At 46.3% G+C, this 22,527-nt stretch overlaps 11 protein-coding genes across 11 annotated transcripts; 9 read left to right on the top strand and 2 right to left on the bottom strand.

Moving 5' to 3' along the window:
* Window positions 1-655: 655 nt before the first annotated feature.
* TM35_000132890 ((H+)-ATPase G subunit) lies at window positions 656-985 on the top strand (the record flags this gene model as incomplete). The annotated part of the gene is made up of 1 exon (XM_029025505.1): window positions 656-985. One exon carries the CDS (start codon window positions 656-658, stop codon window positions 983-985), a length of 330 nt encoding a protein of 109 aa, XP_028883351.1.
* Window positions 986-2,064: 1,079 nt separating this feature from the next.
* On the top strand, window positions 2,065-2,913 carry TM35_000132880 (uncharacterized protein; the record flags this gene model as incomplete). Its single annotated transcript, XM_029025504.1, has 1 exon — window positions 2,065-2,913. The coding sequence occupies one exon, from the start codon at window positions 2,065-2,067 to the stop codon at window positions 2,911-2,913; it is 849 nt and encodes a 282-aa protein (XP_028883350.1).
* A 431-nt stretch (window positions 2,914-3,344) lies between these two features.
* TM35_000132870 (glycosyl transferase) lies at window positions 3,345-5,327 on the top strand (the record flags this gene model as incomplete). The annotated part of the gene is made up of 1 exon (XM_029025503.1): window positions 3,345-5,327. The coding sequence occupies one exon, from the start codon at window positions 3,345-3,347 to the stop codon at window positions 5,325-5,327; it is 1,983 nt and encodes a 660-aa protein (XP_028883349.1).
* Window positions 5,328-8,143: 2,816 nt separating this feature from the next.
* TM35_000132860 (uncharacterized protein) lies at window positions 8,144-8,740 on the bottom strand (the record flags this gene model as incomplete). The annotated part of the gene is made up of 1 exon (XM_029025502.1): window positions 8,144-8,740. The coding sequence occupies one exon, from the start codon at window positions 8,738-8,740 to the stop codon at window positions 8,144-8,146; it is 597 nt and encodes a 198-aa protein (XP_028883348.1).
* Window positions 8,741-9,018: 278 nt separating this feature from the next.
* TM35_000132850 (uncharacterized protein) lies at window positions 9,019-9,327 on the bottom strand (the record flags this gene model as incomplete). Its single annotated transcript, XM_029025501.1, has 1 exon — window positions 9,019-9,327. The coding sequence occupies one exon, from the start codon at window positions 9,325-9,327 to the stop codon at window positions 9,019-9,021; it is 309 nt and encodes a 102-aa protein (XP_028883347.1).
* Window positions 9,328-9,448: 121 nt separating this feature from the next.
* Window positions 9,449-9,928, top strand: TM35_000132840 (uncharacterized protein; the record flags this gene model as incomplete). The annotated part of the gene is made up of 1 exon (XM_029025500.1): window positions 9,449-9,928. The coding sequence occupies one exon, from the start codon at window positions 9,449-9,451 to the stop codon at window positions 9,926-9,928; it is 480 nt and encodes a 159-aa protein (XP_028883346.1).
* Window positions 9,929-9,946: 18 nt separating this feature from the next.
* On the top strand, window positions 9,947-11,002 carry TM35_000132830 (NADP-dependent alcohol hydrogenase; the record flags this gene model as incomplete). Its single annotated transcript, XM_029025499.1, has 1 exon — window positions 9,947-11,002. The coding sequence occupies one exon, from the start codon at window positions 9,947-9,949 to the stop codon at window positions 11,000-11,002; it is 1,056 nt and encodes a 351-aa protein (XP_028883345.1).
* A 1,242-nt stretch (window positions 11,003-12,244) lies between these two features.
* Window positions 12,245-14,464, top strand: TM35_000132820 (ABC transporter; the record flags this gene model as incomplete). The annotated part of the gene is made up of 1 exon (XM_029025498.1): window positions 12,245-14,464. One exon carries the CDS (start codon window positions 12,245-12,247, stop codon window positions 14,462-14,464), a length of 2,220 nt encoding a protein of 739 aa, XP_028883344.1.
* A 716-nt stretch (window positions 14,465-15,180) lies between these two features.
* TM35_000132810 (uncharacterized protein) lies at window positions 15,181-16,251 on the top strand (the record flags this gene model as incomplete). Its single annotated transcript, XM_029025497.1, has 1 exon — window positions 15,181-16,251. One exon carries the CDS (start codon window positions 15,181-15,183, stop codon window positions 16,249-16,251), a length of 1,071 nt encoding a protein of 356 aa, XP_028883343.1.
* Window positions 16,252-16,592: 341 nt separating this feature from the next.
* On the top strand, window positions 16,593-17,171 carry TM35_000132800 (uncharacterized protein; the record flags this gene model as incomplete). Its single annotated transcript, XM_029025496.1, has 1 exon — window positions 16,593-17,171. The coding sequence occupies one exon, from the start codon at window positions 16,593-16,595 to the stop codon at window positions 17,169-17,171; it is 579 nt and encodes a 192-aa protein (XP_028883342.1).
* Window positions 17,172-17,456: 285 nt separating this feature from the next.
* Window positions 17,457-21,905, top strand: TM35_000132790 (putative RNase III domain protein; the record flags this gene model as incomplete). Its single annotated transcript, XM_029025495.1, has 1 exon — window positions 17,457-21,905. One exon carries the CDS (start codon window positions 17,457-17,459, stop codon window positions 21,903-21,905), a length of 4,449 nt encoding a protein of 1,482 aa, XP_028883341.1.
* Between the last annotated feature and the right edge of the window lie 622 nt (window positions 21,906-22,527).

The following is a 22,527-nucleotide window of genomic DNA, read 5'->3' as shown; positions in this document are numbered from 1 at the left end:
GTAGAGTTTATTCTATCCGTGTAGCATCATATGCTCCGCTAAACATACATTGTTTTAAAAATATCTTTTTTTAGGTTTTTTTTTTGTCTATTGCTTTTTTTTTTTTTATGTTGTCTCCTCTTGAGTACAAACAGTGTTGCGCTATTGATAAAATATTTTTAAATTACATTTTTGTTTATGTCATATACTGCATTATGCATGTACTTTTTATTGTTTTTGCCACTATCTGTTTTGCGTGATTATTGGAGATTCACTTTATTATTATTATTATTATTATTATTATTATTATTATTATTATTATTATTATTATTATTCACTAGTACTCCTAAATATTGGTTCCTCTTACTTGAGATATGGGTCTATAATGATGTTGTTGTTTTTTTTCTTATTTGTGATATTTGACTCACTTGCTCTCTCTTTCTCTCTCTCTCTCTCTCTCTCTATATATATATATATATATATATATATATATATAATCTTATTTTTCCCTTATTCTGCGGAGTGAAACCAAACGGAAAGGAGAGAAAAAACAAACAAAGAAAAATAAAATAAAATAAAAGAGACACGAAACTAACCCAACGTCTCATTCGTAACAGAGTAGTAGTAATAATAATAGAAGAAGAAGAAGGAAAGCCGGTGATCACTAGAGTCTTTAATGGGTCCCAAGCAAGATAACGTGCAGCGACTGTTGGCGGCCGAGCAGAAGCGCAATGCCATCATCGCCGATGCGAAGGCCCGCAAACAGGCAAAAGTCCGTCAGGCGAAGGCAGACGCAGAAGAGGAGGTGGCCGCATTCCGCCGCGAGAAGCAGCAGGAGTACGAGACTTACAGACAACAACAACTCACAGGCGCAGATGCGGAAAACGCGGAATTGGCGCGCAGTACGGATGTGCAAATGGATCAACTCCGCACACTCGCCGCGCAGCGCATGCAGTACGTGGACAGTATGATGGCAACACTCATCCTTAACTGTGGACAACCATGAAGAAAGGGACAGTAAGTGCATATATCTGTTTATTTGTTTCTTTGTTTGTGCTTGCGTGCGTGCGTGTGTGTGTGTGTGAATATCTATTTGTGTGGAAGAAACCTCGACGCTTGTTTATATTTAATTGCTATTTTTAAGAGGTGCTAGTGATGGATATGGGACTCAACACAAACCAACGGATAAAGACATTGTTGTTGTTCTTGTTGTTTTGTTCTATTTGGTATATTGAGCGAATATATATCTCTCTGTGATAGTGTTTGATTTGGTGCGAAAAGTTATAGGGCCGGAGAAAAAAAAAATTGAAGAGAAGTAAAGGGAAAAGAAGACGAAGGAAATGAAAGGAGATCACGAGGACAATTTAAAAAAAAAAAAGAGTTTGATAACTCTAGTACCATGGAGTGTTTCCATTATTGTACACACATGAATTGTAGAGGTTATTTGTTTACTACTATCTTCTTATTTATCATCGTGTTTAGGCATTTTGATGGAAAATGGTGTGATGTAGGTGTAGAGGGTAATTGAAAACAAAAAGAAAAAAAAAAAAAAAACAATAACATCAATGGACACTTGTATGTATGTGTACATTTTGTGTGCTGGATATCGGTGGTGACAGTTATCTCTGTCTCTTTTTTATCTTCATAACGTTGATTTGATTTCTTTTATTTTCCTTCATATTATTATTATTATTCATTATTATTATTTCTCTTTCATATAATGTGATAGGTGTCTCTTGCATGTACCATGGTTCTATTGATGTTACTTCCTATGTCTATAGTGACTCTATCTCTCTCTCTATCTATCTCCATCTACGTTGCCATGTATTCTATAAACACAACATACAACAACAAAAAAAAAAAAAACATCTTAAGGTAGACTGTGGGCACCAACAAATTAGAGCATCAGGATTTTGTATTAAGTCTTTAAAGGGGGGAAAAAGAAAAGTTATTTTTTTTTCTTCTTTTAATCGGCGATTTATTGATTTCTGTTTTCTATTTGATATTTAGTTTGTTTCTTCTGCTCCTCTATTTAAAAAAAAGAAAGAAAAAGAAAAAGAGAGGGAGCAGGTAAAGAAAATCAAAATGAGTGGTACGATAATTGTTGGTACTGAGAAGAAAAATAGCAGTATTGAGAGTAAAAAGAAGAAAAACGAAAAGCAGCAGGTGAAACAGCAACAGTCGCTTCGCGATTGGCTCTTCGCGTGGGAACTCATCGCTGCCTTCAGTCCACCGCGTACGGTCTGTATTCTTCACACACTCTGTCGTGATGTGCGATCCACACTGCAGCACAGCTCCACAGGAACACGGCTGCTGCAACGCTACTGGAACGCACAATATCACCGACTTGTTTGGGGAGATGAGGTGAAAGTGGGGGATGAGCAAAAGAATAAGGCGCGGCGAACACTGGAATTCACCCTTTCCCGAAGTGAAGGGAAACGTGATTGGATGAAAATGTACCGTGAGGAGTACCCAAGCTGGTGTGCCCGTACATTTTTAGGTGTTGGTACACGTAATAATGATGTTAACGTGGCGAAGGTTCTGTTTAAAGTAGAACCGCCTAATGAAGCCCTACCTGGAGAAGAAATCGCAAAGATGGAACTCACACCAGAGGAAGCATTGGCACGTAGAGTGGAAAAGAATCTTCAAAATCTTGAAGGTGAAGAAGTAGAGAACTGCAGCGGCAGTGGCAGCAGGAACAGGAGCAGGGGCAAGGGTAACAGTCATCCTCAGATAGTGGATAAGAAGGGACGCCGTAAAGGTGACAGAACCGATAGGCAGAAAGTGATGAAAAATCCCGCACTAGGGCTTTCACGTGATGATTACAAAAATGATCAACGTCTTGGGAAACACAAAGAAAAGCATAAGAAAGGTCGTATGGGTCGATGGGATGGATTAGCAGGAGACGGGTGTGCAGATGACAATGACTGGTAAAATAGTACATAATACTGAAACAAGCGAGGGAGAGGGAGAGAGGGAGAGAGAGAGAGAAAAAAAAAGGAGGGGAGGGAGTCTAACTCTGCATGTGATGTAAAGCGATCACATGATAGGGTTATATGGGATGAAAGATACCAGATTCTGTATTAACCCCCTCCTTTTTTTTTCCTCGTGTTATTTTTCTTATTTTATTATTGTTGGATTCCTTCTCTCATTATTGCTATTGCTGTTATTTGTTGTTTTTTTTTTTTTCATTTTTTTTTTCTGATGTGTCACTGTTGTCGATGTTTTTTTTTTATCTCTTTTCGTATACCCTTTTTCAAAGAGAAAAAAAAAGGGATGCAGTTCTTTCTCTACTTCTTTTTCTCTTACTTTCCCTTTCTGTATATACATATTCACAATAATAATAATAAAATCAGTCGCTGAAGATGCAAAGAGTCTATCGGCGGCGAAGAAAGTCGTCACTGCTATTTGTGTTGCTGCTGTTGTTATTAGTTGTTCTGACTTTGTGGTTGTACCTGCTGCATGCTGCCCTCTTCACGGTGGAACAACGGCCTTCAGCAACATCAAATTCAGCCACCCATCTTTCTGCGGTAGCCGCAGAAAGGGAAAATGATGATAAGCATTATATGTTGAATGCGCCTGTCAAGAACACAGGAGCAGAAGAAGGAAAAATAAAAATAGAAGTGGATGATAAGGCAATCGCTACATCATCAAATGCCTCTTCCACACTACAGCGATTGCTGGAGCTCGGATACAAGCGAGAAAAAGATTTCAACCTTGACGAACGCATGACTTGGCAGTGGGGAGAAGAAGCGTGTCCACCGGCACCTGTTGGCATCCCACCGGCGGCTCTACAGAACAAGTCGTTTGCACCCGTTGCGTACCTCACATGTATCTCCAATGAGGAGTTTGTTGATGGTGCTCTGGTGCTTGGTGTATCGCTGCGCCGTACCTCGTTATTCCTGCAAAAACGGGTAGCCGATCTCGTTGTGCTTATCACAAGCGGTCGAGTGAGTAAAGCATCGCGGCGTCGTCTGCATCTGGAAGGGACATACGACCACGTCTTTGAGGTTCCCTCGCTCGCCGCCCGTGTGAGTGCGAAGGCGACATTCCGCGATACCTTTGATAAACTGTACATGTTTAACCTTAGCATGTACGGGAAGTTGGTGTTTATGGATGCCGATATGATCGCTCTGCGTAGTATGGACGGACTGTTTTCCAGCCCACGTCTTCGGGGGCCACGGCGAGTCGGAGCTATTGGCGGCCACGGGTACTTCCAGACCGGCATGCTCGTCTTCATACCCGCCCCCGCTGTGTTCGACTGCGTGTACGAAGCCTACCGCAGCGGCACACCGCCGGACGGATATCGTTTCGTTGGCGGCTCTGCACGTGATGGTGCCCTCCTCCGCCACGTTTTCCAGTCACACTACACACCTATATCCAATGCATACAGCCGCAACCTTAATCCACGCTATCGCTTAGACCGTCCACCACCAGGGGAAACACGGCCCATTTTTGCCGTGCATTTACGCGGAATCGTGAAGCCGTGGTTTGATAAACGACTCCCTAACCGGCACAAGGAACTAGGTAAGAAAGAGTATGGCTTTACTTACCTCCACTGGTGGACACTATATGAGGAAGAGGTTCATAAAAAGAGTGCGTACTACAGTAAGGCACTGGAAATGCAGAATGAGGGACACGCAGTGGAATCAAACCATTTAGTGGTCGACGGAATCCCGTTCGCTGTTGGACATCACTCAACGAACACCGCAGATGACGCTAGTAACGTACGTAAAAATGGTAATGGCAACAATGATAATACTCACAATCGTAGTGGTGGAGAAAACTCTGAAGGTGATATTCCCATCTCTCCACTAACACATGTATGGATGCAGAGGCATAGCAATGCTTCGTATGTACAACTCTTATCGACTGCAGAAAGGAAGCGGAGAAATCGCACGCTACCGTATATGCGGAAAATTGCAAGCAACACCTACGGCCTCTCATGCGATGCTGTCTGTTCAGAGGAAGGACTTCGCTGCAGCCACGAAGCATTGCAATTTAGTTCACTGAATGATTGTGACGAATTGAAGTTAGTATTTGGTTGCAGCAAATGCGAGTTGGGTGTCTACTGGCGACCTCATCCTGGCAATGACTTTCCTGCACTGGAAAATATAACAGGTAACAAAAACAACGACAATACTGATGATGATGATGATAATGAGAATAATAATAGTAATAAAGATGCTAAAATACGGAAGAAAGGGAAAAACTCGGAGAAGAACGCAAACAGCAGTGAAAAATTAATATGTCGCTACAACTACCTGCATGATCAGCGTAGTATACCCAACTGCAGCGCAACATACCCCACAACACGGCGGTACTGCCCTTGTGTACCCAAATTATGAATCACTACTTCTTCATCTCACTCATTAAATGACTATGTCTTATATCTTTTACTATTTCTTGACATTGTCGCAGGATTTTTTTTCCTGATCCTTCAACTATATATATAAATAAATGCATATATATAAGAGAATGAGAGATGCTGTGCAATGATGATGGACTGCCTGTATGTACAACACCCAATTGCGGCGGAGGCCTGCAGTTTGAAGGGTTGCTGTCGGTGTATTTGTTTTGTTTTGGTGTATTATGATCCTAGCATACGACAACGGATGCACCGTCAAGGGGGTCCACTTCAGGAAGAGCCCCTGAGCCCTCCTCCCTCCCTCATTGCAGCTGTTTGGAGGGATGTTCTGAAGGAGGGAGGGAGGGAAGGAAGGCAAGACTGCTGTTTGTTGTTTTGTTTGTTTGCATGTGTTGTGTCTGGCTGTGTCGACATTATTGTTGTGTGATGGTGTTGTTTTTGGCACGGCCCTTCTAGCTCAGTCGGTAGAGCGCACGGCTCTTAACCGTGTGGTCGTGGGTTCGAGCCCCACGGAGGGTGCCTTTTTCCCACTCCACCCCACCCCCTCACTCTCTTCAGGTCGGAGTCCATCCACACGCACCCTTGGTTATCCCTCCGTTTTGCTCGACCCCCACCTCCACCCCACACACAACTGTGATGTTTGATGCAGGGTGCTAACCGTAGTACTGTGGAAATTTCTTTCGTTGTTGTCGTTGTGCTTGCTGTGGTTTTTTGCTTTCTATTTGTGCTGGTCCCTTGCACATACATGAAGCGAGGGAGAAAGAAAGAACGGAAGGGGTGTGTGGAGGATTGGAGTTCTTTTGTTGGTGGATGGGTTCTTGCGTTTATGTTTTAACCTGCTGTTGTTTGTGCACCGTGCAACATCTTGGAGAGCATCTGTCCCATCAATTAATTGGCGCTCGGGTCTTGGCTTCTTAGACCTTCGGTTGTTTGTTTGTTTGTCGCGTTCCTCTGTTATATCTCCACCTTGCTTGGCTCGGGTGTTTTCTCCGCCCACACAGCATATGCGCTCAGGCAGCTCAGGGTAGAAATGCCGGATTGTGTAGAGCCCACAACGAGCTCAACCAAGGAGACGAATGGAGGCGAATGGCTCTGCCCCTTTTTTCTGTGGCTTATTTCATTAATCTGCTGAGGCTTGTTTTGCCCATGGCAGGTGGAGGAGTGCTCTCGGATTATTTGTGGAATGGGCTATTTATACCTCTCTCTTCCTTTTCTTTTTCTTGCTTTCCTTTTTCTCTCACGACGCCTCTGGGAGCATGGCGTGGGACTGCTGGGGTCACTCTGCACACTCCGTATTCCCTGATGAGTGCTGTGGTGCTGGACGCATTTGTGTTCCGCAACGCGTGGGAGTGGCAGGGTGGCAGGAGATGCATAATAAGAAAAGGGACACCCACACGTGTTGATATTTTTGTGGATCATGCGTATTTATATATTTGTATATATTGTGCCCACTCCTCTGACATGCTGTGCGACACAACGCCTCACCTTCGATTCCTTTTTTTTCATCTTTGCTATTTTTTCTCGCACTTTGCGTCATGCAAAGAACGCGGTGCGTGAATCATCTTGCATGGGAAGGTAAACAGGCACACAAAAAGATAAAGTGCACCACAAGAAACAGAAACACCACACTTCATTCACTCATATATATACATATACCAGTGTAATCATTGTTTCTCTGTACTTGTAGCTACATCCAAAACTGTTGATGGTGTGCTGTTTGTCTCCTTATCCTTCCTGGGAAGGTGTGGAGATTGGATTTCGTCACTCCCGCAGGAGGCGTGGTCCTGGAGGTGTGAGATCAGAAGACCTGCCATGTTTCCTGGAGATCCCCCCACCCCCATTGTTATCTGTCATGAGGTTGACTGCAAGCCGAGGCAGAGTTGCTGGATTTAAATCAATAAACCAGAACCTACAGAAGCAATAGAACCAACAGACAATTTATCCGTGGCTGTGTCTGGGTCAACTATCGCTACATTGCAGGGTAGCTGTGAGGCGGGGTCAGGGAGTCCGAGTGGCTCACAAGAAAACCTGGACAGCTGCATGCGAAACTGTAGGTCGGGTATTTTCACTCCTTCAAGACCGAACCTCATTCGATGATCATAGAGGGTGCGGTAGGTAAGAATACGTTCCAGGATTTCCTCGCATATACCGTGACGGAACCGCGTTGATGAAGCTCCCATTTTTGTACTCTTATCGTAAATTATCCCAATGTGAACATTGGGGGTTACTTTCGAGGCAAAAATAGAGCGACAGTCGTTGAGGCCACGATGCCGCACAGGGTTTCCACGCAAACGGAGCAGGCCACTCTTCCTTCCCTGGTGTTGTGTTGTTGGAACCGCTTGTTTCTGGGCACATGGTAAGGGAGCAGCGGGACAGGTTTATCTGGGTGTAGCGCCTTGGTGTGTGACTGCCCACATGACGCGATAGTCTTTTTCGCGGTATGGTTATTGGGTCCTTGTTGAGTCATCCGTAACGCCAAATGTGGGAGTTTTCTTTATTTGCAGCATCTGGTAATGTCGGCATTTGCCCATCGAGTTGGCACTTGGTTGTGTGTTTCTGTATTGGGAGTACCTATAGCGATGGAGGAGGGAAGTACGGCGGCGATGCTCGTGAAAGTGTTTTTTGGACGTTATCTGATTCCATTGTAGTGGGATCCGGAAGGTGCGTGATCGTTGTCTGCTTGCCAAACTCCCCTCGATCATCTGTTCGGAAGCGACATTGATGACAGAATGGTTTCGCAGCCTTCTGGGGGGATTGCTGAGACCTGTTTAGCCATTTGCACGGATTGTGCCGCGGTTACGGGTGGTGGTGCATCTGCATATGGCTTCTAGCGTTTGCCATTTGTTTGTGTGCCACATAGCCAGTGGGGCAGAGTAATGGTCGGTCTGATCTGATGGCGAGGGGTGCGACAATGTGCGGTTGGGAGTTTGTCGTTTGAGAGTGGTGCTCTGTGATGGTGTCGGATTTATGCTTGGAGGGGGGTGTGGTTGTGCTGTCTACACCAGCGGCATGATGGGTCAGTGTCTTTCGTGACGATTCTGTGGACCCAGCCAACGTGCCTAGAGGCGTTTGTGCAGAACTTGGTTGGGGTATGCTTTCTCCCACCCCGGGTGTTGGAGTTGCGAGGTGTGTTTTTAGTTTATTTACTCGCCGTTGTCTCTCTGTTTTTTTCCAATGTGGGGTTCTCAGCATTCTGTTGTTGGACGCGGTATCGATGAATTGTCGTAAGAACGTCCGTAGTCTATGCTGGGACGTTTTGGGGAAAGGCGGGGTGCCATGACTTCTTTCGCAGATTTGTCCGCAAGTTCGTTTTGAGGAACTCTGGTGTGTCCAAATATGAAGTGAAGGGATGGGCGAACCTTCCGTGGTTGTGGGAGGATGATTGCGTCTCATAATCTGCGGAGGACTCCACCCTCGCTCTAGTGGACCCAGTTTCAATGGCAGGTGGGAGTGACAGTGAGTCAGTAAGCACTGCTACTACCAGACGCCTACGATCCTAGAAAAGTAGGAGAGCGGTGTCGTTAGGGCCGGTCTCTATAGGCCAAACATTCTGCACGATGGCTGCACGCCAGAGCGCTCCCGACACTTCTAATGGAGTGTATTGGTTCTTGCTTCTTTAAAAGGAGTGGTGAGCAACCAGTCCCTGAGTTTTGTTGGACTGAGCCTTCTGCTCATGGGGTGTATGAGATGTGAGCTTTGGATTGGGCTCTGGCAAGAGAAGCCGGTTTCTTGTCTTCATACTCGGCATCCGCCTTGAGCCCTCCTGGTGGGGTGGGGGAGGTGTTGAAAAATACTCTCTTGAGATAAGGTAGTGAAGAAGCTGTGTGGGGAATATCGTATCCATCAATGCATTTGTATTTATCACTTACGAGACGGAGGGCATTGTGTATTGTGTGTGAGTCTGGGAATATCGCTCGTGCACGCAGAGCCACATCAGACCCTCTGCTGCACAATTTTAGCTGGTACTCCACGCTTCTCATGAGAACAATCCCTGAGAGAGGTGGGCCGTGCTTCCTCTAACGCATCCGCTCGCGAGGCGCCAATGGGAAATGCTGGCAGTGACGTTTGCTGCATGTGTATTGAACCTTTCTTTGTTTTGGTATGTGGTCGGTGCCGCCTTATTCCACCACGCTCAATTCTACATCCCGCACAGCTGTGGAATGGAAAAACAACTACATGCGTCACAGACCTCCCAAACAGGGCACTACCACCGACCCCTCCGCCGTCAGCAAAAACCTGCAACGAGTCACAGGGACCAATAGCAGACTCTTGACTTTCCTCTTTTTGGGATACCAAACCCTGGCACCACACCAAGATGACCGGCTTCACAAGGGATATTTGTTTATAAATAATGATGTAAACATTTGCTTGGGTAATATACAGTTGATAATCGCACCCGCTTTGACGCGTACTGCTTTCTCAAGGTGTGGTGATCATTACTTGTTTGTTTTTACTCTCTGCTTTCTGTGGCGTTACTCTGCTCTCTGTTCTCTTGTTACTCCGATGATATTCGATCCTATTTCTCTTCTAATCACCAAACCCAATAAAGCAAAGGAGCGACACAAAGAAAAACACTTTTAAATACAAGCAACATAAAAGATGGCGACACCTGCAAAGGGATACGCGGCTCTGTCGGCCAAAGCTCCTCTTGGACCGTACGCTTTCCAGCGGCGCGCCGTGGGGCCCAATGACGTGAGCATCAAAATTGCGTACTGTGGCGTTTGTCACAGCGACATCCACCAAGTACGGGATGAGTGGGCGGCTGGCCTATTTCCCATGGTTCCTGGTCACGAGATTGTTGGGCATGTCACGGCCGTCGGTGCTAACGTAAAGAAATTCAAGGTCGGTGACACAGTTGGTGTGGGCTGCATGGTGGACTCGTGCCGGACGTGTGAGGAGTGCAAGAAGGGTCTTGAGCAGTATTGTCTGGAAGGAAACACCGGGACATACAATTCACGCACCCGCGACGGTAAGGATGTTACTCAGGGCGGATACTCTGACCACATAGTGACCAATGAAGACTTCGTCCTGCGTGTGCCCTCCAATCTTGACCTCGCCGCTGCTGCGCCACTGCTGTGTGCTGGCATCACGACGTACTCGCCGCTGCATCACTGGGGCGTGAAGGCCGGAACAAAGGTTGGTGTTGTTGGGCTCGGTGGTCTTGGCCACATGGCAGTGAAAATCGCAAAGGCGATGGGCGCGGATGTGACGGTGTTTACCACCACGGAAAACAAAAAGGAGTCCGCCAAGAAGCTTGGTGCAGACCACGTTGTCCTCTCCAAGGACCCAAAGCAGATGGAGGCCGTGAAAGGCACACTCAACTACATTCTTGACACTGTTGGGGCACCGCATGATCTGTCGCCGTACATTCTTGCCCTCAAGACAGATGGTGTGCATACTTTGGTGGGTGCACCAGCAGGTAATCACCCTCCGGTGCCACCATTCCTGTTGATCATGGGCCGAAAATCAGTGGCAGGTTCAGTCATCGGTGGAATTGCAGAAACGCAGGAAATGCTTGACTTCTGTGGTAAGCACGGCATCGTGTCAGAAATCGAAAAGATAAACATCGATTATATCAACACTGCATACGAACGGGTGATTAAGAGTGATGTGAAGTACCGTTTTGTTATTGATATGGCATCTCTGAACAAATGAGTGGAAGGGAGAGGGAAGGGAAAAACTCCCCATGCCAAACGAAACAGGGTACCTGAATGAGTAAGCGAACGAGTAAATAATTGGACGAACACTAATTTAGGGAGCAAAGAAGAAAAAGGGTGGTGAGGAAAAAAAAAACATTTTTAGGAATTAATTGGAACTGGCTTTTTTTTTTTATTATCTTTTTTGACGATGTGGCGAGTGCTGTGTTTTTGCAGTTAATATCTATATAATTGTTAACACTAATGTTTGTATGGACTGAACAACAACAACAAGCCCTGTAGAATAGGATGTGCATGAAGAAAAAGAAGGCCATGGTTAAAATGAGGGGAACCTTCTCTGTGATTCTCTTTTTCATTTCCCTCTTTTTTTGCCGTAGAGTGAGGAATCATGTTATCGTGGTACTTGGACACTAGCATGACATGGCATGGTAGAGAGAGAGATGCTGTGCAATGATGATGGACTGCCTGTATGTACAACACCCAATTGCGGCGGAGGCCTGCAGTTTGAAGGGTTGCTGTCGGTGTATTTGTTTTGTTTTGGTGTATTATGATCCTAGCATACGACAACGGATGCACCGTTAAAGGGGTCTACTTCAGGAAGAGCCCCTGAGCCCTCCTCCCTCCCTCATTGCAGCTGTTTGGAGGGATGTTCTGAAGGAGAGGAGGAGGGAAGGAAGGCAAGACTGCTGTTTGTTGTTTTGTTTGTTTGCATGTGTTGTGTCTGCTGTGATGTCGACATTATTGTTGTTTGATGGTGTTGTTTTTGGCACGGCCCTTCTAGCTCAGTCGGTAGAGCGCACGGCTCTTAACCGTGTGGTCGTGGGTTCGAGCCCCACGGAGGGTGTCTTTTTCCAACTCCACCCCACCCCCTCACTCTCTTCAGGTCGGAGTCCATCCACACGCACCCTTGGTTATCCCTCCGTTTTGCTCGACCCCCACCTCCACCCCACACACAACTGTGATGTTTGATGCAGGGTGCTAACCGTAGTACTGTGATAATGTATTTTTTCTTAGTATGTTTTCATGTTGTATTTAATATGCTTTTAATTTTAAAACAGGGTTAATGTTATAGTTATGTGATCATTTTCTTGGTTTAATTTGTCGTTTTTTTTTTGTGTGTGTGTTTGTGTTTGTTTGTTTGTTTTTTTTCTCTTTGAGGGGTTTTTTTTATATATGTGTGCTTTTTTTTTCGTTTGTGTTTGTGAATTGGTAAATTAGGTTTTTTTCTTGTTTTTGTAATATGTACGTTCTTTCAAAGTATTGGTTCCTTCTAACGGCCTTGTGGTTTGCTGGAGCTTTAACGCTTCCTCAGCCGGTGTATGGTGATAGTGTGGTTCCTGGTGGGTATGGCACCGTTGATCCGTTTGCGGAGTTCTTATGGCCACGAGGTTTGTCTACGCCGCTGAGCGCAGTCACGGCTGCTCATGGCATTTACAAATTGGAGGAGGAGGTAGAGGATGAGGAGACGTGTATGAATGGAGGTGTTCCGGTGACTGGGAAAGGTGATGTTTGCCAGTGTGCCGCGACGAACGGTTTTTCCGGTTTGAGTTGCGAGTTGTGTCAACGCGATGGAGTGTGTTCTAAGCGTAGTCGTTATGCTAATGAGTGTAATCATAGTCTCGTAATCCGAGGAACAAATAAACAGTTTGAATGTGCTCTTGACTCCCCTTTTTTTGTTAATCTTATGGGTGGAGGTCGCGATATTGAGGCTCGGGTCATATTTAACTGTTCTACAGGAAATGATGATTCTTTTATCAATGGTGCTAGTGGTGAATGTTCTATGGATTTGTTCCGTATAGAGCCAAATGAAGAATATGTAGATAAATTTTTTCGATGCATTTCATCACCGTGTTCTATGCAAGTCTCAGAAGAATCTAAAAATGAAAATGATAATTACAATTCAAAGTTAAGTAAAGTGTTTAAAGGACTCATGATAACAGGACAGGTAGTGCTTGTCACCCTTTGTGCATTACTAGCTATGCTACGGTGTATCTCATCTAAACTTGGTCGTCATCGAACAGCAAAAATTGTGGTAGGTTTGGGTACTACACTAGTACTTTCCACATTACTATTTATTACTATTATGTTCGTAAGCATGCGTCCAAAGCATTCAAACATGATAGTTTTGTACGAATGTAAACATACGCAATGTTTGTGTGCTAAAGACCCACCAGCGAAGTATGTTCCTTTTTGCTCAAAAACAGTGCTTAATGAATCAATTTTACCAAATATTAAAAATAGTATAAAGTATGTGTGTAATCTGCAAACAAAAAAATGTCAATTGACACTGGCTGACCTCGCTCTTGTTTTTGATCTTAACTGTACTGCCAGTGAGTGTGTAGATACGAAAAAATATCCAGCAACATCAACAGTTGAAGAACCAGATACTACGCAAGCCCAGCGTAATCTCTTGGTGATTCTTATTATCGCAATAACTCTGCTGATTGTATCAATTGCAGCACACGCTTATTGGCTTTCCTCAAGATCCAAGAGAAAGGCTATTGAATTTGTTCGTATGTTTGGACTCTCAGAATCTGTACCACACTCTGGAAGTCTTCGAGAAATAGATGATGAAGAAAAATTAAAAGAAAAAGATGAAGAAAAGGAAGAGAATGAGGAAAGAGAACAAAACAACAACAACAACAACAACAACAACAAACGAGAGAGAAATAATAATAATGATGATGACACCAATAATAATGAGGAAAATATAAATCAAGAAGAACCACAACAACCCANGACTGCTGGGGTCACTCTGCACACTCCGTATTCCCTGATGAGTGCTGTGGTGCTGGACGCATTTGTGTTCCGCAACGCGTGGGAGTGGCAGGGTGGCAGGAGATGCATAATAAGAAAAGGGACACCCACACATGTTGATATTTATATATTTATATATATTGTGCCCACTCCTCTGACATGCTGTGCGACACAACGCCTCACCTTCGATTCCTTTTTTTTCCATCTTTGGTCTTTTTTTCTCGCACTTTGCGTCATGCAAAGAACGCGGTGCGTGAATCATTTTGCATGGGAAGGTAAACAGGCACACAAAAAGATAAAGTGCACCACAAGAAACAGAAACACCACAGTTCATTCACTCGTATATATAACTAACGTAATGCAGCGCTTTTCGCACTGTTCGGCGTCATTAGTAGGCTCAGCGGTAATTGCTAGGGATGTCAGCAGGGTCATTTCGACGCCCTCGCGTGGGAAATTTGTTCGTCAGCCAAGCCCGCAGTGGGACCCTCTGCACGAAGACATCAACGCGCACGTAAAGAAACGTATTCCTGGTGAGACACGTGTTGACCGGGTACGCCGCTTCGCGCGTGAGTGGCGTAACGTGGAGCTGGAGTTGGGTGTGTACAAGGACTCCCGTGGGCGAGAGATTAAGTACCGCAAGACTTTTGTGTACCACTACACGTACCCCAACGCGTTTGATGAGTTCTGGTGGCCGTGTAAGTGAGGGACAAGAATTATTGAAGGGGTAGGAGGGGAAGGAAGATTTAATGAATTAGGAATGTTTGAGGGAAAGAGGGATGTCGGGATGATAGTGGGGTTGGGTTGATATTATGATGGGTAGCAGAACAAAAAAAATACGGTAAAGGTATTTAAAAAATTAGTGAACTGTTTTTCTCCTTATTTCTTTGTTGATGCTGTGTCCAGCTGTAATGTGCTTCCAAGTGGGTAAATGTCCTCGTACAGAAGCTGTCTAGTGCTAGTAATTGTAACAGTGGAATTTTCGGTGGCTTTGGCACTCGTGATGCTGCCGTTAGGAGTGCGTAGAGTATTGCGTTTTGTTTTCTTATTTTTTTTCTCGTTTCTTGTGCTGCTATCAAATCAAATATATTTTTTTCTTTGATGATAGACTTGTGACACTCGGCTGGATGTGTTCCTTTCTTTTCTGGTATGCTTGTGTGTTGTATGTATGTGTATCCAAACGCTATGCGTGGGTGTACCGTCTCCTCTCTTTGCGTTTCTTCTCCTCTGTATTTTTCTTCGTTTACCTTGTGGGTACAACAGAAAGAATAGCCTCTCTATTTTATACAAATTTGCTTCTCTCTTCCTCTCTTTTTCTCGGCATGTCTGTCTAACTCCCAATTGTATTTTTTTCATTCGTTTTGACTGTGTGGTGAGAGTGCAAGAAAAGAAAAAAATAGTAGTAGAGTGTGGCAAGTCATTATGCCGGACGGCGACAGCTTGGTGGCGTCATTGGCGCCGCCGGCAGTGAATGTTAATATACCTCTTCCATCTGTTGATGCTGCTGCAACTGGGGTTAGCGACGCAAGGAGCGACGATGTCTCTTGCGAGCACCTTCGCCTCATTGCCCGCTGCATGAGCCGTACGCTGCTGCGGCATCCTCAACTCCCGTCCTTTCACAACGACCCGCGTGCAATGTACACCGCGCTGCATGACTTCTTCACGCAGTGGTCTGCACGCCAGCAACGCGCGGCGGCACTCGCACTGTCAACGGCACAAGTGATGAGTCTTCTGCAGTACGGTGAGTCTGCCATACGTCGTGCGGCTGTGGCGGGATCCACACTCGCGCGGGCACAAACAGCGGCGGAACTCGTCGCCGCCTCTCCCCTCATCGCCGTGGAGGCCTTAACGCGTGAGTTGCAGTGTCTACCGGTCCGCGTGGTGCTGACACCCGTGGCGGAGGTGTTGGAACTCGCCCGTTTTCTGGATGATGCACAGCAGCTTCGAACACCATTTGGTGCTGTGAACCTTGTGCATATCGTGGCGATTGGGGCGTCGCTATCGCCAGCGCCAGACATGAAGACGCTTTTGCTGCGCGTTGCTGCAGGACTTGAGCATCACCTGCTGTGTGCCGCCATCTTCCACGAGTGGTCACTAATTGACAAAATAAACTCCGAGGGCTTGCGTACACTATCTCAAGCCCTACAGCAGGCACCGTGTGATGGTCAAACTGTAGATGTCGTGGCGTCTTTGCTTGCGACCAGCTCGATAGAAGGTCTCGGCAGTGGTCCTGCTGATCCAGCAGCGGTAACAGCAGTAGCACCAGGCAGTGGCGTGGAAAGGAGTTCACGGCGCTCCGGCTCCTCCTGGTACCCTGACGTGTTGCAGGAGAGGTGTGGAACTGTGTCTCCTGCAGGGATGTGTGATGGTGGAAGCATGAGCAGTAGCAAGAGGAGTGAGTCTCCAGTCAGTGTGTTGGAGTTGGTAGAGGGAAGTGGCGACGAAGCGTCCGGTACTGTGGATTTGGAGTTTTGGCGTCGGTTATGTAGTTGAGAAAAGGATAAAATAAAGGACGAGTGAAGTTGAGTGTCTTGTATTCCCTCTCTCCCTCACACACGCACATATATATGTACACTTACACACATGCCCTCTCCTCCCAAGCGGCTGGGCCTGCCTGTCGCCCAATTATACTGTGTTAATTAAGTGTATACTCTCTCTCTCTCTCTGTGTGTATGTGTTTTCATGTCTCTTACTCCCTCTGTCTCTCTCTCTCTCTCTCTATCCTTCCATCCTTCCTCTTTGTTTGGCTTCGCCCCTGTACGTATGCGGCAGCTGTATTGATCTCACTTGGGAGCGGTTGTGGGACTCTCTTTCTCTCTCCTGTAGTGTGAAAAATGAAGGAAAACATCTTGCGGGTCCGTCGACGGTGTCTTTTCCTCTTAGATGATACGGTTATGGCCGCAGCACTGCAGCGCCCCGAATTGGCCAGGGAGGCGCTCACCATTCTTTGCTATCTGCGGCAATTGAAAAGCACCACGGCTGATACTGCTGTACCTACTGAACTATTTCTCGTCATGGACCGTTGGGCGCAGCAGCAGCAGTTTGCCGATTGGCAAGAGTGCGTGGAATGGTTGTTCTTTGTGTTGGAGATGTCCGCACAGGGGCAGATGACGGGAAAAGGCACCCAATCAGGTGAACAAGGGAATAAAACCATAGGTGATACTGTTGAAAATATATGCAGAGATGTACTGGAGCGGCTGGCTCTTCTTTTTGCAGAGGAGGCCCGCGCCTACAATGCTGCAGCGCATTCCTTTGCCGAAAACTACTGGGGAAGGGCACTGAAGCTTCAGCAACAGGAGGGATTGCTCGGTAACGGCGATAACGCCACGGTGAATGTGGCTCAACATCGTGTGACATGGAGTGTCGCAGCGGAGTTGCCACCGCTCGTGGAACAGGTCTTCCTTTCTCCTTGAGCTCTATCCCGTGCCTAAGAGACAAGTTTGTCTCAGTGATTTACCCCCTCTCTACTTGTTTCTCGTTCTTGCTGTTTCTATACACATTATCTGCTTTCGTTTTCGAGATGTGTCTCCCTCTCTTCGGATATTTGTGTTATTTTTTCTTTTTTTCCCCTTGGTTCCGTCAACAATATTCTTATCACATACAGACACATATATTTACAAACAATTTATACGTGTTATTGCTGTTTTTCCCTTGGGGGAACTATAACCAAAGGGGAAAAAATAAAAGGTTAAAACATAATGGAAGGAGATTGTGGTGTGTTGGAATTATCTTCTGAATGCCTTGCTACACTGATCACGCATCCTGGTGAAGGTACTGTAAGTGAGGTCCTCTGTGCGTGGTTTCCCAGCGAGTCATCTTTGCTTGATGATCTCAGAAAGGTGCAAAATCTCATTGCTTCGGAGCAGCTGCAGTCCCTTCTCCGCCACTCAGCCCCCCATGCATCGGAACTGCGGAACCGCGATGGCCTTCCCATGGCCTCATTGGTAGGTGAAAAGACCACGAAGGCGTTGGCATCAGAGTATGCGTATATTTTCTGCCCAACTGGGGATACTGCTAAACTAACCAACGTGACGCGTGTACTCATTTCATCAGAATTTTTTGACCCTGCGTTGATGCACTATCTGGGCCCTGCCCTGTCGCACCGCAAGCCATTTATGTCGTTCTTGGCACTTGTGGTGTGGGCAGGTGGAATTCGCTTGGCAAGTTCCATCCTTCTTCCTCTGTTTAAATTCGCACTGGAGGGAGGGAAGTATGCGATAGACATGCCTGCTGTTCTGTGTTCACTTCGGCCTGGAATGGAGTTCTCTAAGCTCGGTCCTGATGAGCTAATTTCTCTGATTTTGGGGGAACTCGAAAAACGTCATGTGTATGTGAAGAAGAATCTTGATGGGACCAACGGTGCTGACAAAACGGAGCGATACACTATCTCTGTTCACTACGGAGACAAACAGGAGCTGTGCAAAGAAGGAGTGAGCCTAAGGGACTACTACAGAATTGTGGTAGAAGAGGGCAAAAAACTACAAAATGATATTCACCGAGTAAGGAGTATGAAGGGGGAATCGTATTCTCAGCCCAACTGGAAGATGTGGATGCATGATATCCGGGCGATACTGCGATTTCGAGCCCCGTACAAGGATTTATTTGAATGTGGGTTTCTCGATAAGGTGACGAGTTGTAACTGCTGGGTACCACTACGTGAAATCCGTTGCCTGCTGTCCCGGAATCGGAAGGCCACATATGGAGAACCACCATCTGAAGAGGAACTGCAGGAACTCCTGGAGCAACATGATCACTTTCAGCGGTTTCAGGTTGGGGTTTGTGAAGTGGTGGATAGTCCGTTTTCGGGACAGTTGTGCGCCCGTGCCCTCTATGCCCATTCTGTTACGGAGCCTTTGTATGAACGGACCTTTTCAGCATTTGAAGAGGTGGAGAAGACAGACGCATGCCCTGTTCATGCCTGGTTTCCCGTTGCAAACCAGAAAGAGATTCAAAAGATAGTTAGGGATGAATCATACATGTTGTACCAAACAGCTTTTTTCTCGGTGTTCTCATCTGCATCACTTTCTGAATTTGACAAGTACCGAAGACGAACCCCTTTGGACGAGCAGTACGATGAGAAGTTGAGTGGGACAAGCCCTGTCTTCTTCCTGGAGTTTTGTCTCCATGCGGCAGTGCGAAGTGAACAGATGAAGGTGTTGGAGGTTCCGCTTCGTGGTGGCTGTGGAGCTCAGTGGAAGGTATTTCCACGAAGACATGGTAACCCTGAGGATGGCACCCCCTCCGTGGACGCGTACTACTTTACGGGTCGTGTGGCAACATTGGAATGCCCAAGTGTGGGGGAGGATTCTCACGCATTTTCTCAAGAAGATAAATTTGATCCCAAAATATCATTATTTTTGCCACTGGCGCATCTAGAACCGAGAAAATTTACACCTGAGGAACGGCAACGGATCTTCCGAAACGACCGTGACGCAGGAAATGATGATAAGGTCGACACCTCGTGGGGCGTGGAATCATCTTTCGAATCGGTTACAGTGGATGTTAAGCAGATCAGGCTGAACATGGAGGCTGCGGAGAGGCAGGTATTGGACTTGGTTGAGGACCCGTCTGCTTGGTCCACATTGGTCTCCTTTCCAAAGAAAAACGACAGTGGTATTGGTTATTACAATCGCCAAAATGATATCAAAGCATTCAAAAAGTGGATTGTTTCTCTTGGTCTCTTGTTAGAGCGGTACCGCGGTACCGCAGGCACAGGTGACAATTTGGATCATACGGACTGTGTTGGAGAAGAGATAGAAGTGTACGAAATACGAAAGCGTTGTAAATGGACCTTCGAAGAGGTTCAGTCCATTGCCGAGGAGTTGAAGCTAACAGATGTAGTAGAACTGAGGCTTCTTCAGCAGGCGTTAACGCGTGAATGTGAGTGTGAGAACACGGCACTGAGCTACGAGATTTTGGAATTTATTGGGGACGCCATGTTGGATTTTCTGGTGTCATTTGACAGTTTTCTCTTGGGAAAGCCGTGGAACAATCAAGTTTGTACGCAGGTGTGCTGCAATGAGGTGCTTGCCCGTCTCCTGCCTCACCGGGTGAGTGCCAAATTGGGGAATTGCTATAAGGACTTGCCATACAAGGTGAAAGCGGACATGGTGGAAGCAATTGTGGGTGCCGTGTACCGGAGCAAGAAGGGTCTTGATGCGGTGCGAGGGTTACTTCGCTGCCTTTTTGCAAACCTTTTAACAAATATTGCCAATACACCCGATGTTGAGTGTGAGCGCGACCCGATAAGGATTGCGATGGGTGCTTGCCCGTACCTTGATGCCAGGAGTGAGACTCTGGAGCAATTATACAGGTTCAACTGTCTATCCCTGATAGATGAAGATATCGCCGTGGAGTATGCGTGTTGTGTTCCTCAGTTTGATTGTGGCAAACAGAGTCACTCTGCATTAACGCCGTTTAGCCGAATTCAAGACAAGCCATTCGCAACGCATTTTACGACGGGAGTGGCATACTCGTACCGACATATAACGTCCATTGATGCCCCGGCTTTGTTCAATCGAATTCTCTCTACATTTGGCAGAAAGTCCATTGCCTTTGTGAATGAAATTATCACAGAGGATACCCATTTGGTGATTGACTTTGATGGCAGAGATGTCTTCCAATTGGGTATTTTAAATCTTATCTATAACTGGTTTAAGGATCGGTATCGTTCCAAATCGTCGTTGCTTCTTTTGAACTGCTCAGGTAAATCAGTTGTGACGGGAAAAATAAAAAAATCATATCACATTCATTTCCCGCAGGCGGTAATACGTTTGTCCGACCTACAAGATCGCATGAAAGACATGAGAAGATACATTTTGCAGCACTTGAACCACAACACCCTTATTGGCGATATTGTGGGTTTTACATATGGTAATGCTGAGACAACAAGGAACACTATTATTGGGCAAGTTGTTTTTACCACTGATTACGTAGCCCAAGAACTCAATATAATGGGTGGCAGTGCAGCAAAACGGATATGGGAGTTTATGGATGCACGCAGTTTGATGAAGATGGCCGCGACGTGCAAACTGCTTCGGGAATCCGTATTTTCATATCTCGCCTACATTTCCAAGGATCTGGGTACACTGGCAAGTGTCTTCGAAGTTTCCCGCGAATTTATCATCACTTCTGAAGATAACAGTAATGATCCCTATCTCGTTGTGCGTGCACTTTGGCATTCAGAAGACACACCGCACGGTCCTAACAAACTCTTCCTGCTCCCAAAAGAGAGTGTATCAATAATCAAGGAGGATTCCGGAGAAATAAAGGACGCCGGGATGCGTAAGGTTGGAGATAAGGTGTTAACAGTAAAGGAATTCTACAATGACTGCGTAACCACGCAACGGCAAAATTCTCTCTTTACATATGCATTTTGGAAGCGTGTCATTGACGATGCACTTGCAGAGAGTAAGAAGTTGCGGATGTACCTCAATGACAAGTATGATATGAAGTACGGACAAGAGTACCGCCCTCTCTTTCTTGACACAGTTATCCGTCCTGGCGGTGAGGCGTGCCAGGTGATGCGCAACACCACTGTGCAATGCTTTAATGTGGCCCCAGGGGAGGAAAGTCAAGGAGATCATATAACCAACGATGGCAAATGCGAGATTGCGCACGCATCGATGTTACGCCTCCTGGCACTTCGGTGCCCTGAGTACCGCGACGTCCATGGGTTGTTGCGGAGCGCCTGGACCGACAGGAATAATGCGAACGAGACACTCTGCGGCCTCGGCGGTTTGACTGGGCGCGATGACCGGCTGCCCTCTTTTGCGGCATACCCGTCCCGAGTGGCTGCGCCCTGCGACAACTGGGAACTGTGGCGGGGCGGGGTGGCTGAGCTGGACACCGGCGCCGGCAAGACGGGTGCGCTGGTCCCGCTGTATTGGACCCACAGTCCCCCCCGCGCCCACGTTGGCGGGGCGGTCGTCCTCAGTGCCGGTGGGTCCCCCTCCCTGCTGGACGCGCTGAACCCAGCAACCGGCGGCACTGGCATGACCGCGATGGCACGGCTCTTCACACCAAGTGTCACGGTCGCCAACGACGAAGTACAGGCAGCGTGGCTCACCAGCTACGCAGAGAATGTGCTTCCACTGTTTCTCGTCTTGCGCAAGAGTCGTCGTGGCAGAGCTGATGGCCGGGCGTAGCTTGGAGCCCTCGCTACAACCCAGTTGCCAAACCAATGATGCCGATGCCAGGGGAAAAGAATAAATGAAAAGAGTTGGCATGTGAAGGGCGTCTGCACCTACCCAGTGATAATATCTCCTTGTACTGCTAACTTCTACATATTTATAATATATATTTATATATATATGTATATGTATACGCGTGTATACGAAGATCGTATAGTGGAGCTCAGGGACCAAAGATGGATCATTAGTATCAGATAATTACTGTTTTTTTTTTTTTTTCTGCTATTGGGCATGCAAGAAACTCACAGTAAATATCTGATACTATTGATCCATCTTTGGTCCCTGAGCTCCACTATACGATCTTCGTATAAACGCTTCTATACAAATATATATAAATATATATTATAAATATTGTTGTATACATTTGCTTGGGTAATATACAGTTGATAATCGCACCCGCTTTGACGCGTGCTGCTTTCTCAAGGTGTGGTGACCATTACTTGTTTGTTTTTACTCTCTGCTTTCTGGAGCGTTACTCTGCTCTGTGTTCTCTTGTTACTCCGATGATATTCGATCCTATTTCTCTTGAAATCACCGAACCCAATAAAGCAAAAGATCAACACAAAGAAAAACACTT

The sequence above is a fragment of the Trypanosoma theileri genome (assembly GCF_002087225.1).
Source record: "Trypanosoma theileri isolate Edinburgh chromosome Unknown TM35_Tth_13_V1, whole genome shotgun sequence".
Taxonomy (NCBI): domain Eukaryota; phylum Euglenozoa; class Kinetoplastea; order Trypanosomatida; family Trypanosomatidae; genus Trypanosoma; species Trypanosoma theileri.
The sequence above is the reverse complement of the archived record's forward strand: the minus strand, read 5'-3'. Positions and strand labels throughout refer to the sequence as shown.